This window comes from Hippichthys cyanospilos, chromosome 14, assembly GCF_059441005.1.
Source record: "Hippichthys cyanospilos isolate Australia breed blue-spotted pipefish chromosome 14, RoL_Hcya_1.0, whole genome shotgun sequence".
In the NCBI taxonomy this organism is placed as follows: domain Eukaryota; kingdom Metazoa; phylum Chordata; class Actinopteri; order Syngnathiformes; family Syngnathidae; genus Hippichthys; species Hippichthys cyanospilos.
In genome coordinates this window covers 1,236,772-1,253,877 of record NC_142382.1, presented here as the reverse complement: position 1 = coordinate 1,253,877, position 17,106 = coordinate 1,236,772, and the positions used below count along the sequence as shown (strand labels likewise).

Sequence of the window (17,106 nt, the reverse complement as noted above, 5' to 3'; positions counted from 1 at the left end):
CCCGCCCCCCCACCCTGTCCCCATAGGAGGCGGCGCTCGTGCGAGCTCGGCCATTGTGCCGCCTCACAAAAGAGTCTGCTTCCACTTCAAACGCCGTAATGAAAGCTAATGACTATTAGATGCAGCGCGCCACATAAAATATGCTAAGCGCCATTTGGACCACGCATGAGAACTTTCACACCTTCGTCTCCACTCCGCGCACGGCGTCCATATTGGACCCCACACATGTCCCGCTTGCATGTACAGTATTTCTAGTTGTACTACTTATTAGTTCTGGGATATTTCGTGCGGTGTGAGGACTCCCTCTAGGGGGACTTTAAAAAAAAAAAAAAAAACAGGTGACATTTACATATGGTTCAGTTGTGTTTAACTTGTTAAGTACAACACATGTGAAATTTGGTTTTAACTTTATTTAATAGTACTTTTTTAAATATTACATCATGCTTGCATTGTGTTTTGGTATATAACCATCCTGCCAGCACTCTGTCAACACTTTACACCTTACTTTGCATACATGTGAGCTTTTTTTTTGTTTTTTTTGGCTTTGTTTGCCATTGACAACAAGATATTTGGGAACTCAGTTCAGCCAAAAACACGGTTGGTTGTTTGAAGTGGTTTTGGGAGCTGTTCCTATTATTTTGGTTATTTTTGCCAAACTAGACCACATACAGTATATCATATTGAATGTTAGCTATCAGGGAGTATGATAACCGATATTTGGAGTTGATAACAATGCTCGGTAAAAAAGAGATTCTTGTCGTCAAACTGAAAATGAAATACTCTAGACTTTTAGTTTTGTTTGTTTAAGCATTTTATAAAAGAATACATTTTATGAACGTCAGTGAGCTCCCAGCGTCATCAGCTTGTCTTAAAAACTGAAATGAAAAGTTTAAACGAGTAGCTAAATCTCGGTAGCTTCGACAGTAAATGAAGGTTTCCAAATGTTGAAAATAGCCCAAATGCTCAAATTCCACTTGGATTCGTTTTCATTTCAAACGCAAATCAAAGGTGCGGCGTGTTCCCGGTGGGCCGGCGGGAAACAAAGCACTAAATGTCAAGGATCGAAACGAATGCGATAGCCATGCCCAATTGTCGTGGATTTGCCGGATACTTGGACGGATCCGCGTGGCCCCACTGATGAGAGCTCAGATCAGTGAGCCTTTTGCCTCTTCTCAACTGTGCGCGCCTCTCACCGATATTTTCCTCGACATGTCGGCTAGAGTGCGGAGATCTTCATTAGAAGGAGCCCACGCCCCCGCTCTCGCCTTCCAGCCGTTAAGGTGGCCTTTGCTAATTGAGAGCAGGACCCCCGTGCCAAGGAGCCCCCCCGCCCCTTTCCAAATCCTCTTCATCCCCTCCAGTTTTTCCCAGGCCTCCGGTCGCCCCTCGTCCTCCCTCAATGGGATTACGCCGGACGTGTCGTCTCATGGTGCTGCTTGGCCGGGGGGGGGGGGGGCAAATCAGATCACACTCACCGCACAGATCTGCTTGACTGCTTTTTCATTCAGCTTTCATTCTCTTGCTGGCCTCCGCTGCCATCCTCCCCTTCTTCGTCTTCTTCGTCTCTCGGCGTCCTCGTCCTGCCGAGCGCAAATCGCTGTCAGGGGTTTTTTCGGGAGTTGGCTTACTTGCTTCTTAGAAAATCCGTTTATTGAGCTCTTCAAAAATAATTGGATTGGGAACCCAAGTCAACCTTTTGGGTTCTACTTTGAACCCAAATGATGGGTCATATGAAGGTTTTTCTAAAAAAGCAATGCTTTTTACTTTGACAAAACAACCCAATTTTGGGCTTAGCCCAATTTCTCATTGAAATAAGAACCCCTATTCATTTCAATGAGAAATTGGGCTGAACCTGAAAAAGTCTCGCTTCGTAGGAAACGCTAGTATCCTTCCACATCGCAAGTATCGAGCCCATACCGATACTAAGTATCGGACACTTGGTATCGGTACTCGCCCGTCCCTATCATGGCAGGGTGAGGTGCTGAAATTGTTTGCATAAGATGAGAGGCCGGCTCAATCTAAGCGGTCTTGACCCATGAAGCGAGCCTTTCTCGTGTTTGTCCGCTTAAGAGCTCAGATTAGCGACATGGAAACCTCGGCGGCGTGACGCCTTTGTGCGCCGTCGTCTGCGTCCTACGCGGCCAATTAGACGGAGCCCGTCCCGGCGCGTCTTATCCCGCCGCATGCGGCTGACGTGTCTCTGGTTGCCCGCGGGGGGCCCGCCGCCAGCCGCCCGCTTACGTCCGCCCCGCTTGACTTTATTAGCTACGCCTGCTACACCTGCTCGGCAAGTCAAGTCCAGATGACTTGTCGCGCAGGCGATGACGAGCTTTTTTTGTTTTTTGAATGATCAAATAGCCCAAGTATAAAACACACTTATTTTTCCTCAAAAACGGAGGCGAAGAGTATGGGTGTGTCAAAAGAAAAAAGCGAGCGGACTGAACCAAAGTCCGAGTCCGTCCTTGTTCACACACAGGAATATTACTAAAACGAAGAGGATGATGGAAAGGTTTTATTAATTGTTGTCTTTTGGCATATACACGCAGTCATAAACTTGGTGGAACACGGATGGTGTGCAACTTTGAGTATTTATTGTAAAATGAACTCGAGCTGCATCGCGAAGAAAAGGAACAACTGCTTCGAATTACATTTGTGAGGTGTTCGCCGACCGCTCACAATGTGGGAAATCTGAAATATGCTTAACTTAACCCACTACAAATACACTGTAGATATGAACACAAGTAAATATGAAGAATTTAGGAAGATGAGATTTATTCTGTTTTGTTATGGTTTTCACATAGTGGCCAAACTGTTGGTGCATTCTATACACAGTGACATAAAAAATACCTGAATTTGACCCCCAAATTTCAGACTGCGTTCTATACACAGGTGCGTCTTCTATTTGGGGAATTACAGTAACATGTGGTCATGTTTTCACGCTCTTTCTGAGTGTTTTCATTTCTGTAAGTCCTGTCCAACAAACAGCTCTAAATCGGTAATTCTTTGTTATTTATGTAAAAAAACAAACAAAAAAAAACTAATAACCCTGTATTTTACACTCTAAAAAAATAGTTGGGTCAAAAATAACTCAACCACTCAAAAAGGACCTTCCCTGAAACTATCAAATTATGGGTCAAAACGATAAAAAACAAAATACATTCAAATTGATCCAGTATGTGCTAAGTCCCCTTTTGACCCATCATTTTGCTTATTTAATGTAACCCATAATTTTTTAAGGTGATCTTGAGTAATTACCATATTAAAAAAATACGTAAATATTGCGTTCACAAAAGACGTTAGCGAAAACAAAGTATGTTTTTTCATTCATATTGTTCAAAATAAACCTCCAGCCCTTGCCTTCTTCCTGTTTTCATTCTATTTCTTTCAAATTGAGTCGCAAACAAAAGTGTGCCGCCCTCTAGTGGTTTACATTGGACCTGAACAAAAGTCCATTTCTGATGCAGAAGTGTAGTTGAAAAGTGTCATCAAATCAAGCATGACAAAGCCGTTAATTCCATAAAATATATTTCTGAATGTTGTTCAAATATACAAAAAACAGAACAATCGTCAAAGAGCATTCCATGTAGGAAATTAAATATATAGCTATATTTCTGTTAAATATCAAAATGCCGTCCTCTATACTTGGTTGGAATATACAAGTCTTTTTTTCGGGGTTGGGGGGGGGGGGGGTTCTCAGCAGGGTTCAGGGCTGTCATCAGACACGTCCACGTCTATGTCCGACTCGGATAATTCCTCCTCCTCTTCCTCTTCATCTTCATCTTCGTCCGCGTGGCCCTGAGAGCCGGGACTCTTGGACGGGGTGGCGGTGCCGGCGCCGGCTCCGGCCAGGCCCAGCTTGGCCAGCTTGGCCTGTTGCTGCTCCAGACTCTGCTTGCGCCACTTGATGCGACGGTTCTGGAACCAAACTTTCACCTGAAAACAAAAAGGCGCACACACGAGCTCACTCGCAGTCTTCTCGATAGTTTCCCAAAACTTCATTTATTCACTGATTGATGTTTTTTTTTTTTTTAAAGAACTCATTCAATGCCAAAGACGTATTTTTTCAGGTTAGTCATTCCCATTTTTTTCAAGTGTTTGGCTAGTTCCACAAAATCAAAGGTACTAATTTCATCAATTACTTTAGAGAATGAAGTGCTCAAGTAATAGATTACGCCAGGTGATGAACTACCATTTTAGTTCATCAGGTATTAAATAATCATTTGCTTTAAGTATTAAAGTAAGTCATTACTTTGGAATGGTCATAAATTACTTCAGGTAAAGAAAGTAATTGATTACTTTAGATGTATCAAGTCAAAATGTAGTTGCCTTGTACTGCAGGTCTAATGAGGATAAAGGCTATCTTCCATTAAATATTAAATCGATTATTAATTGCTTTTGACGCTAAAATGATTGATGACTTTGAGTAACGTCTAATCACTTCACGAATTGACTATCAGGCATGTTTAATTAGCCAAACATTCCCAAAAATATTCAAATGAGTCATCACAGTCTGGACTAGTCAAAAACGTCATAATATTCCCTTGGCATTGAAGGAGTTAAGACACCCGCCCTAGTTTTTTTTTTGTTTTGTTTTTTTTTTTTTTTTTTTTTTTGCTGACCTGCGCTTCGGTGAGCTGCAGGGCGGACGCGAGCAGGAACCTCTCGGAACCGACCATGTACTGCTGCCGGGCGAACTCCTTCTCCAGGCGTGAGAGCTGCTCGCTGGTGAAGCTAGTGCGCATGCGCTTGGACTTGCCGGCCTTGGCTTTCAACGCGTGCACCTTGGGCACCGCCGCCGCTGCGAAACCGGGACAGGATTCAGTCGGACCGGGCCCGTGTCGATGACGCGGGCGCCTCGCTTACCTTGCGCGTAAAAGGCGCCGCGGCACGTGGCCTGGTAGCCGAAGGGCGGGCAGCAGTAGACGGCCGGCGGCAGCGCGTCGTACGGGCACGGCGCGTAGGCGTGCAGCGCGTAGGCCCGCGGCGCCGGAGCGGGCCGCGGTTCCGGTTTGGCGAGCAGCGCCTCGATGGTGAACGACTTGGACGAGGGGGGCGTCCGAACCGGCGCCGAGTAGGCTCTAGCGCTCGGGATCTGCATCCTTTGGCCCGACGGGAAGAAGAAAGCGCGGGGCCCGCGGCGCCCCCCTTCTTTTATACCCGGCCGGACGCGGAGGTGTCAACGGCCCCCCCACCTGCCGGGCCTTTGTCCCCCCCCCCCCCCACCCCACCCCTAAGATGAGAGGCGCTCCAATCCCGACAACGTAGCCGATTAATTGGCGGACCAATACAAGATGGGATTGTCAAACATCCTCGGCCTTTGGGGGGGCGGGGGGGGGGGGGTGCGCCTTTGAAGACCGAGAGGTTGGGGGTCGTTGACTCCCAGCCAGAATTAGTCGGCCTACAAATTCCGCCATGGATCTTAAGTGCAAATGTAATCAGGACTGCTGGGAAAGCCTTGATGTCTGCAAATGATCTTATTAAAGGGACAATCAGCAGCGGCGGCGTGACCGAGCCCCAAGCTCTTTTCTTTTCTTTTTCATTTTCTTTCTTTTTTTTTTTTTTAATCCTCATTGAGCCGTTTAATGAGACGCCGATGGTGCGCAAACACGCCGTCGTCGCGGCCTTTCCCGAGAACGCCGGCGAGGTGGCCGAGGCAAAAGTGTGACGTTTTGCAGCCGGGGTGTCCCCCCCCCCCTCCGAATCGGGCCGCCTAATGGAGGCGTCAAATTCGCCAACCTTTCCGACACCTTCCTAATCTGTCATCTCGCAATTTCGCTCTCTTTAAAAGGGGGATCCCATGAAATTCGGTCTTGTCGAGGTTGTGCTTTTGCGTGTAGGGGGGGCGGGGCATATTTTGCATGAGAACGCGGTGAGTGCGAAACTCATTAGAAGAGCAAAATTGCGGCTTGACACCTCCTCCCGCTCTGCCGTACATCACTTTACTGCGGTTCAACTTCATCGCGTTAACACGTGACGTCACCGTAGTATCGACCGCAATCATTGCGTTTCGGTCGCAGTCAAGGATGATTTCATTTTCATTGTTTTTTTTTTTTTCTCACGGGTTGCTCACCTGGGATTTGATTCAGATTTGGCAGCTCGATTTTTTATTAGTGTTTGGATCTGAAATAGAGAAATTTTGCATCTTTCTTCTCGTTACATGCCCCCTCGTGATTTATTTGTTCAATTTTTACTTTAATTATTGCACTATGCACAAGAACATACAAACTATTTCTTGACTTTTTTTGTTTGTTTATAGCAGTGCAGTGTTTCCATATTGTCAAATCTGTTCACAATTTCAATCTCAGTCAATATGTTTTTTTTTCCTACTGTTTGTGTTAGCTGTTTAGTGCTAATATTCTTCTTTTGTGGGTGGAGCGTTTCCTTGTTGAGTATTTCTGATTTTTTTTTGTTTGTTTCTGTCTCGATGACGCACGCCATTTGCATTTTCTTCGAACGTTGCACTCCGTATGCAGAGTAGGTGGCAATTTCTTTCGCAACTTTACGTTTGATCTTTGACGTTTTGTGTGATGATTGATTGCACTTTTTCTTCCTTTGTGCCGTGTTTGCCGATTGCGCCGCTAATTGCCCCTTGTGATCTCTTTAAGCCGCAACGCCAGCCTTTCAAGCTCCGCCGCAAGTTTTTGCAGCTCTGCAAACATGGCGGCTCCTCTTTGGAGTGCGCCATGTGCGCATGCTCGCTGTTTGCTCCGACGTCTATCAACCAGGTAAACACACTTTTTTTTCCTCTCTCTCTCTCTCTACTTCCTGTGGGACCACCCTGAAACGAGCCTCATTAGATTGTTCTTCTTTATTTTACACATGAATACAAATTTGTCTTGCAAAAAAAAAAATACAAAGCAGGATGTGTATTGGAGCCAGACAAGGAAATACTTGCTATTCATTCAGTTCTATGCGTGAGTGAGGACAGCATGACGTCACCATAATGGGCCATCCTGCGCAAATGAGTTTGAAAGTCATCACAGGCGTTTAATATGCATGTGCGCTTAATGTGTTTGCGCCGCCTGTCTTTTTATTAGGGACACCCACGTACACCCACACATAGATGGCGATTGTGCAAGAAATGAGTTTCGATTCCTCCGATCCTGGCTTTTTCCACTCACGGCAGGCAACCAGGCTCTCTAAAACCAAAACGCCAGCGGACTATCCCCACGTTCTGGCTGCTAAATCAGATTTACTGTAATTCCCCAAATATAAGACACACTTTTATCCCCCCCAAAATGAAAGCCAAAAGTATGGGTGCATCCTATAACCACAGGTGTGGAGCTCCAGTCCTCGAGGGCCGGAATCCTGCATGTTTTCAAACCATCTCTCTCAAACACACCTGATTCAAATGGTTAGGATCGTGTCCAAGCTCCTGCAGAGCTTGCTAGTATGCTAATCATTTGTATCAGATGTAGTGGGGAGAGAAACCCGGAAAACATGCAGGATACCGGCCCTCGAGGGCTCAAAATGCTTGAAATAGGCTGTCTGAAAAAGTTCCGAGTGCACTGGTTAGAGAACACGGAAAGGTTTTCCATTTGACTCGTCTTTTGGCATATAAACAATCAGAAACTCGGTGGAACACGGATGATGCGCAACTTCGGGTATTTATGGCAAAATGAACTTGAGCTGCGTCGCGAGGAAAAGGAAAAACAACAGCTTGAAGCTTATTCAGCGTTACTCTGGCGAAGCGTTCACATACCACTCACAATGTGGGAAATCTGAAAGACACTTAACCCGCGACAAATCTGTCATTTACCCATGAGATTTATTCTGTTTTGCTCTCGATTTCGACATTGTTGCCAAACTTTTGGTGCGTCCTATACACGACAACACAGAAAATGTCAGAATTGGACCTGAAAATTAAGGCTACATCCAATACATACATGGGTGCGTTCTATAGTTGGGGAATCATGGTAAGTTGTTTATTTATTTATTTTTTATTAGTGCCTCTGGGCCACCCCAATACATTTGAGTTGTTTTGCATTTAATAGATGTGCATATTTTGTCTCCTGAAGACAGTCTAAAAAATAAGCCGGTGTCTGGCCCGCAATACACATCTCAACATGGGCACAACATTAGGTACAATCGCACACTCTCAATTGATGGTGCTCACTTTTGAGCCAGTCATTGTTTCAAACGTTTGGAGCATGTCAGTTTCCTCAAAACAGCTGTGGATAATGTTACTCTTGAGAGGAAAAGGTGAAAAAATGTCATTTTATGTGAAATAGTGGCGTGTGTATGAAAAGAGCGGCGACTAATTGGGCTAAATGTTGAATGCGTCCGTTTTGTGTGGGCTATTCAGATGGCGCGTGCTTTTCATTTGCACGTGTTGCCGCCCGTAGCCATTAGCATCGACACCCTCTACCGCGCTAGCCCCTGGAGGGGCCCCTCCAAGGAACCTTGGGGCCACCGCAGTAGCGCTGGGTTCATTACGCACTTAATGAGGGATTAAACTTTTGCGGAAACGTTTCCTTCTGAACGACTTGTTTTTAGTCTGTTCGCTTTGTCCATTTTGTTTTAAATCATTGGAATGAATTTTCATTTAGCATGTTAGCTTCAGTCCAAGTTTTTCTTAAGTCACTTGAGTGACTTACTTGATGCTATTTCTACTTGGCGGAAATACGTCAGCAAAGGTAATTTCGCACGTTAGCTTAAGGTGTCAAATTTTCGTTTTGCTCCTTGACTTTGTTTACAGCATTGGATCCTCCATTAGCATGTTAGCTTCAGCTACTGTACACCATCGTCTCAATTTCCCTTTTGTTTGCTAAACGATATCAATTTTAATTTGGCATTTTACCCTCAGCTGCAGCATCCCTTAGCGCGGAGAAGGGGTGGAAGCAAGCGCATAAGGAACCCTTGGATTGATTTTCTGATCCAAAATGTCCGTCTGCCCCCATGAACCCATCACTGACGACTTCATCTTTTTATTTCGTATATTACCATTGTGTCTCATCGCATCATGTCAAGTGGTTAGGCGCACTTTTTCGAATATTAGTTTGGTGTTGTCATTTCACAAGCTAGCTTACATTTGTTAGCTTCGTCTGTTGTATATATATCCTCTGTCATATGTCTACGTGATCTGATGGGAACAAGTTAGCATTACGTGCTGCAAGTAAGTATACTTTTTACAGCGTTAGTTTGGTCCGCGAATGTATCTGTTGTCATTTCACATTAGCTTCTTCTACTCAACATATTTTCATTTGGAACGTTTGTCAGCTTTGTCTGTTGAATTTATCTATGCTAACATGTCGGCTTCACCGACCGGATTTTTTTTTTTTTTTAAGCATGCAACCATATTTTAATTTAGCGTGTTAGCTCCTTCAACGCAATGGATCTTCATTTAGCATGCTAGCTTCACCAATTGATCTTTTTTCATGTAGCACCTTGACTATATGGACTTAAATGCAGCACATTATCGTAGTCGGTATCAGCGTTTATTTGAATGGAGCGTTAGAGCATCATTTACTTTATGTTTTGGAAACACGCTAAGTACTTTTTACTCAGGCAACGAGTGATAAAATCTCTAGTGTTCTTGTGCTAGCATTGAAAAAGAGTAGTTCACTGTGACTTCCATCCCAGGTGCAGTGTGCGTGTGTGTGAGTGTGTGTGTTTTTTTCTGTTTTGAGGGGGGTGCCTGTGAGGCGGGGGTGTTAGCGGGGGTGCTGATGCAGACACCCCCCTCTAATGGAGGTGAGAATTGGCGGGTTGGACTTTAACACTTGACCTGTGTTTACACTTCCTGTGGGTGTCATTGTCCATAAAGCGCCTGCTCGCTCACATGGGGCCGCGTTGCATTCAAGGACCTCGGCCCAGCCGGACCGGAGCGGGTATGGCCCGAGCTCATTCACTCCACGCACCGCCGCTCCATCATTTCCTCTCCTTTCTTCAAATTCCTTCTTTGCTTATAGTTCTACTGCGCTTCCTCTGCGCACGCACACACACGCGCACACACACACACACACACACACACTTGCAAGCACAGCCCCAAGCACTTTATGGGACAATAATGAGAAAGCTATTACTCACATTTTATTGTTACAGACTTGTTTGAAAATTGCTTGTATAAAAAATGTCATTCAATAGACTCCACCAATTGCCACATGAGCCATGCATTTGAACATGTTTAATAACAACTGTATCTCCTATGCAAGAGTATTTTTGCCCCATTCTTTTATGCTACAGCCATATAAAAAATGTATTTGAAAAATTACAGTAAACTGTCCCTTAAAATTCCTCATAAAATTGACTGTAATGCCTAAGTTAAAGCAAGATTTGAGAATTTAAATACAGTATATAGTAAATACAAATTGACTAATATTAACATTTATAATGATTAATATTTGCAGATATATGCAAACATTCATATTTTTCATAAAATTATTCAGAATGACTCAGTGGAAGTAAAAATTACATACATAGAAAATGTAAATGAAGTCAAAATGAATAGTTCAAATAATGTGATAAACGTAGTTTAAAATCAATCTACATGGAGTATGCAAATGCAATTTTAAAGAAAACAATGCAAAAGAGAAAGTCTTTCGAATTTACAATGTACAATTCAAAAGTGTGCCAGCGCCCAAAACAGTGTATCAAAAAGACACGTTGGTCCATTTTTTTGTTTGTATGAACGTCTCCATAGCAACAGCGCTTTACACTGATGCGCATTGTATGCAATGAAACGAGCACATCAAAGCACCTAAACAAAGAGCGGAGGACAATTTGCGCCTCATAATGGACTCCATCATGAGCGCACACCACACACGAACACACACGGCACTTCCCCTGAAGCACATACACCCGACACTACCCTTGATTGCGTCGCAATCAAGTGAGAACTTCAAACAGGGACCACACACAGGCAGACGGCAGCTCCCTGGCCTTTGCTGACATCTGCTGGTTGAAAATGGAACAACTTAGACGTCTTGATTTATTTATTTTTTGTTTACATGTTCACGTTATCAACGTGAGTGTGGCTAGCTATTTTGTATAAATATTTTCTACATTTGTATTTTTAAATATTTGAAAATGTTATCAAGCGGTCTAGTTTCAAATAGTTTCCCCACTTTTTCAGTTGTTTTGCCTGACTAAATGTATGAAACGGAGCAGTAAACTTCGGAAGGTTTTCCACCATATTTGTAGTTCTTTATCGAGTAGTTGGAAGTACAGTAGTTCAGTTTGACAGCCTGCCACCCGGCGGCAGTACAGTACTCTTGACTGCTGTCTCAGAAGAAATTTAGGTTAATATGGCAATTCATCGATGGCCTGCACATGACGTAACATAAAAGAAAGTTTTGGGGCAGAAAGTGGCAGTTATGACCCCAAGCTACAAATTTATGTTTTTTGTGGTCCTATAAAGTGGTTGCATGCAGTGATGTATATGTTTTTTACAAATCATTTAACCCCTGCTGACTATAAAACTATAAAAGTGTCAAAATATTCTGCCATATATTAAGTTTTATTTCGAAGTCCGAATGTTTACGTTACATGCAGTTCTACCGTTCTCCTTCAGGTAGCGTATTGTGACCAAACCCTGTTTTCTTTTTCAAATGTACGTATTTGAAAAAAAGTAATGAAACGCAAACAATTGGAAACAAAAAAAAAAGTATTCTCTGCATTTCAACATAACTGCCAAGGGAATAATTGACCGACTTCAAAATCAAAATAATTCGCATTTACACATTTGATCGCTGAAGTTGCGTAGGAAAACCGTAAATACAGCCACCATTTTTGTAGTTTTTATTTCAGCCGTCGAAGTGGACGTTGACATACAGTTCCACAGTTGTCCGGCAGGTAGCAACCTTTTACAACAAATTACCTCGCTGGCTGTCATCCGCTATTAAAAACATCCGCCATTTTTGTAGTTCTTTTTGCAGTGCCCTTTCATTCTGACATTCGCCTGCAAAAAAGATGGCAAAGATTCCTCAGTTTTTTAATGGGATTCATTTCCAATGCCGCTCGGAAGGTCGACGTGCGTTACGCCCAATTAATCCTCATCAATAAAATAACAATTTAAAAAAAATCCATCGATGGGTGTGAGATCTGCTGGAGTTCATTTTAATAAGGTTACCTTTGATAACCGCTGGTGATATTAACGTTTAATCCCTGACCTCATCTATGATTAATAATTCCCTCTGTCTGAGAGGGGGGGCTGCCAGATGGGTGGCCAACCGCTCCGCATGCAAAATTACCCCCCCCCCCCCAACACACACACACACACACACACGCACACACACACACGCATACACATTTACAATCACTCAAAGAAGTAATCTTAGTGCACAAAGAGATCAATTCCATTTCTTTATTTCCTAAAGAAAAAAAAGAAAGAAAGAAAAATCGTCGCGCTATGTGGTGACGTCACGTTCGTCAGTTGACGCCCTCCAGCATGCATGCGGCGTCGCGGTGTTGTCGTTTAGATAAAGATCTGGAATCCTCACTCAAGCCTTGCTCCACCTCCTCTTTCTTCATGTGCTCACTCAGCATTTTTCTGTGCTTTCGCAATTGCTTGAAACGGTTTGCCAAGAGTCAACTGAAGAACATTAAAAGATTTTGAAGGCTTGTTTCACTCGCACGGTGTCGTACTTTGACATTTTAAACACGTTCATTCGTTTTCTACCCATTCGCATTCTTTTTTTAGTGTTCATGATTGTAACGTTTTTAGTGTGTAGGGCTGCAAGTATTTATTGTTTCAACACTCGGTTAATCTGTCGATTAATCTGTGAATCGGATTTAAAATGGCACGTTTTCATTTTTATCCCTTTGTTAATTTGTTTTGGGGTTTTTTTTCAGTGAGAATGCAAAACCAAATTTGTTCCTGATTGGTTACAACTCTTTTTTCCATTCTGTAGCATGACAGCTCAAAATGTTGAGCATTGTTTTCCAAATTAAAAGCGAAAGTGAGCAAAAGTTTAAGTTTGATTTTGATTTGAGGACTAAAGGAATCTGAGAACGTTTTCAGTGGAGAGGCTGAAATTCTGAGCGTTTGGACCACTTTAAGTCTCGACAATAATCGATGAATTTATTAATCCGTTGCTTATCGATTAATCGTCACACTTCTGTGCTGATGTGTTTCACGAAATTTGACGTCACGCCGCGATGTTCTTTCTTCTTCCCCATGTCTTCATCTCCTCCTTGCTTTTGTCTTTTCCATTCCCAAGCTGTCCCTCTCTTGTCTCTCTTCCGGCCCGTGTCCATCTGCTGTCCTCCTCCTCCTCTTCCTGTTCCAGGAGCAGATGTTTGCGTCTTCCTCGCCCTCAGCCCGTGGGGGTGGGGGGGACTGGAGTGTCCGCATTGACGCTTTGGTGGCAGTGGTGTGTGTGTGTGTGTGTGTGTGTGTGTGTGGGGGGGGGGGGGGGGGGGTACAAAGAAGGAGAACAATAGTCTGCATGGACACCAGGGTTGGAGGGTCCATGCTACTGATTATTTTCCATGCACGTGGAGAGGGGGCAAGGAGGGGGTTTCACCACACATCCTGCAACATCTGTTGTCATGGCAACGGGTTCCCAATGTTTCATTCGATGTTTATTGCTAATATAAGATTAGCAGTCATCCGAGTCCACTGTTTTGTCTCAGAAAGAAAGCGAAGTGAATCTCATCTCATCCAAACATATGAGACATATTGAGACATTAGTTGTCCTCTAGGGTAGCTCCAATGAGTCCACAGATGAAGGCCAAAAACAAATGTCCACTGCAGTGGACACAAATGAATAGGTTGGGGGTATAAGATTTTTTTCTCCTGAGACAATCTATTCATTTGCGTTAACTAGCGTGTCCATTTTGTCTCAGCAAGACATCAATGGAAAGGCCAGGATGTCCTCTAGTGAGCACACCCAGACTTAGGAGGGTTGTGCTGATGTCCAAAGATGGACATCTAAAACTAATGTCCTCTACTGTGGACACAATTGGGACAAAAAAAATAAAACAATTGTTTGTTTTTTCCTGAAAAGTTATATTTGCATCAAATATCAGTTATCAGCCTCCACATCGGTCTCAATATGGCTGATATCCTCTCGTAGAAAATCATATCTGTCTATCTCGATTGTGTATGTGTCAAAGTGGAAAGGAAGTGGTGGTAAGTGTCAGGCGTGTCAAGGGTGTGAAAGGCTCTTGACTACGTGTGCGCTCAGCCCAGCGTTTTGGAGTCTTATCTTCACGCAACAACTGCGTGTTCGTGTTCGTGTGGGTGTGTGACAGCAGCATTTCCACTGACATTTCAAACAGGTCATTAGCACCGCTCAGTGCTAATGCTAACACTCAGGAGCAGCCACTTTTATTCCGTTTACATCAAAGGCGGCGTGTAAAATGAGCAAGTATTTCGAACTGGAGCTAAAATGTGTTTCGATTGACTCACTAGATGACAATAAACGCGTCAATGGACGTCATTTTACGAATAGCGTTTTCAAGAATACGTTTGCTCGAGAGTAAACGCGGCTAGGCTAACTGCTAACACATCAAGCTTCAAAACCAGTTTGATGGATCATCTGCGTTCCCAAATCAATCACTTTTCCCAGATAAGAAGTGTAAACACACGCACACCATGTAGCGTATTTGAAATGAAGTGTGGGATGGACAAAAGCGCCCCCCAAAACACCGGCGGGGCTTCCATATGTTTATGCGGCGTCCATAGGAGCTGCGGGGAGCGCGTGGTGTGAAGGAGGAGGCTCTTTTATTCAAGCGAGGGGGTGCGTGGCGCGCCAGTGTCCTCGGCCGCCTTTTGTCCTTGCAGAGGTGGGGTGTGGAACTTTCGAAAGTTCGTACACGTCCCGGGGAAGTTCATTCAAGCTCATTTGCACACGCTACATTCAGTCAGTCACGCGATGCACGCGTACATGCGCACCGAGAAGGTCAACTGGTTTGGATCCAAAATGGAGGCTTGTTAGCAACTAGCTCGCGGGGGTGCTTAGGAAATGTGACGTTTAGCGAGTTATGTCCACATTGCCTGTTTGTTTTGTCAATAAACTGTAAAATGTTGCTGTTTAATTAGTTGGTTTTGTTATATCAGAACATGTTAGCTTTCGTTTGTTTCTTTGTATTGTCCATCCGTTTTCTCAACTGCTTATCCGTTAATTATGATATAGATTACAATTGTACTCGATTTTGAGTCCCGTGTTTTGTGAAAACATTACTGAACGGTACTGTGCAATCCAAATGAAATATTTTACTTTTTTTTGTGGGAGCCATTGTGTAATTCAGGGATTTTGACTCGCTTTAACGGAATTATAAATGATAAAAATAGCTTTATTGTTGTTATATTGTGTTAATAGCCCCAGTATAAATATGTTTTGTGTGCATGCTATGGTTTGTTTTTACTGGAGATGTTAAAGCATGTACCCGTGGAGATCAATTTACATTTTATAAAGCATAAAACAATCTTACTTTGTGTGGCAGCTGAGCTGCTAACTTTACACGTTGCATTAGATTTGGTAGTTTTATTTTGCATAAAAAGAATCATTAAAGAGTCAAAGGCAAGCATCACAAGTCTTGGAACAAATATCTTTATCTATTTATTTCATGTTCATTTCAATATATTTTTCAAATAAATACCGGCGACAAGTTTCGCAGAAAATAGTTGTTGAAGACGCGTTTAATCGCGATTAATTAGTTAAAGACGTAATCATTTGACGCCACTAGTTTTTACCAGTCTAAATACAACGTCTTTGTTTTGATTTCAAAAGAAGGTTTTGTTGAATCTGATAATTGCTTTGATTTTTGTGGCAGTTGCATACTGAAGCTAGAAAACAAGACAAAGCAGGAGAAAAAAGGAAGTGAGAAAAAAAAAAAGATACAATTTTAAAGACTTCCTTCATGGTTTCGTTTGCCGCTTTGATTGGTCAGGGGGGGAAACAACGGCGCTGATTGGCTGCTAGAATGCCGCTCCGAGGCCTCTGTTTTGAACGTAAATAAGGATCCGGTGTGCCTTCTCCCCCAGAAGCAGAAAGCGGAGGCTGTCAGGCGGGAGCCGCGTTTGTGCTGCCGCGCCCCGACTCCCTCTAACTATGCATCTTTAGCACCCCGGAATTGCGGAATTTTCCATTTCGCCACCCCCTTTCGGGCGCCATCACTCATGTGGACATGTTTCCGTAACTTTTGCCAGGAGGCAAGTTAGCTTGCAACTCGGGCCACCTTGCTAATTGGCGGCGCCAAATTTCATTAAAAAACAAAACGGAAGACCGAAGGCGGGACGGGATACTCCGAGGACCAATTTGAAGGAAAAGGCGTAACATGGATGAATTTTTGGGCAGCGTTCGTCCCCTCGGCGCCGGTGCGAGGACTAGGCCCGACGACATCCCCGGCGTTTCCTCGTTTCTCCCGCCGGACACGAGCCACAAGATGGCCCACTGCAGGACTCTCTTCTCCCCGGCAGCAAACGCGGCGCTCTCCCCCGTTACCAATCTAGCGCTGGATATGAACAAACTGGTGGGACTCGGGAGGTACATTTTCACACGAATTACGTTTTGAAAATGTATAAAGTAACTCTGCGTGTTTGCTGACTTGTTATTTTTTGTTATTTTCTGTTTTGCAGTCAGTGTGATACACCGAAGCGGAGTGCGCATGCGCGCCTTGAGAAAATGTGCTCCATCGCCTCGGACGTCTCCTCAGATGCGGGTGAGTTCCACAGAAGATAGGCGACAATATTGGGGGTGCTCAATCCGTCGATCACGATCGACCGGATCGCGAATCGCACTTCTCCTGTATGATGCAATGCAAAGCCGGTCATGGTAAAATTCCGAAAATAAACCTTTTCCTAACCCTATGGTGCACATTAAAGTCTGTAAAGAAATGAATATGTATCAGGAATGTGCACACATTTTGCAAAGGGGACCGGATATGGATGAGGTGAAATTGTTGCGCAGACACTTGCATTTGAAGTCTGCCTGTGAAATGTTGCTTTTAAGAAATGCATTTACATTTAAGTCTCATGTTTGGCATCACACTTTTGGGGTGCTTTAGTTCCCTTTTGAGAACCTCATTTTTGTAATGTTAATTTAATCTTCAAGCCACAGTATGTCCCCCATGTTAGTCCACCAGTTTTGATTTTGAACATTATTACAATATTTTCTGCTTCCCTTGTGGCTGCTGGGGAAAAATAAAATAATTGGCCAC

At 43.7% G+C, this 17,106-nt stretch overlaps 2 protein-coding genes across 4 annotated transcripts in view; one reads left to right on the top strand and one right to left on the bottom strand.

Annotated features, from left to right (window-relative positions):
- The window catches only part of cdc25b (cell division cycle 25B), a 46,190-nt gene that overhangs the window by 23,559 nt on the left and 5,525 nt on the right, over positions 1-17,106 (top strand). For 2 of the 3 annotated variants that reach the window (XM_088433839.1, XM_088433838.1), the window contains exons 4-6: positions 6,606-6,725; positions 16,245-16,433; positions 16,526-16,608. In XM_088433839.1, coding sequence (XP_088289965.1) covers positions 6,658-6,725; positions 16,245-16,433; positions 16,526-16,608 — 340 coding nt within the window. In that variant the 5' untranslated portion in view covers positions 6,606-6,657. Of the gene's footprint in view, positions 1-6,605; positions 6,726-15,912; positions 16,434-16,525; positions 16,609-17,106 lie in introns of those variants that run through there. The other variant, XM_088433840.1, reaches the window with a different exon arrangement.
- On the bottom strand, positions 3,694-5,098 carry noto (notochord homeobox). The gene is made up of 3 exons (XM_088433608.1): positions 4,864-5,098; positions 4,620-4,798; positions 3,694-3,933 (listed from the first exon to the last, which is right to left on the bottom strand). Exons 1-3 carry the CDS (start codon positions 5,096-5,098, stop codon positions 3,694-3,696), a joined length of 654 nt encoding a protein of 217 aa, XP_088289734.1.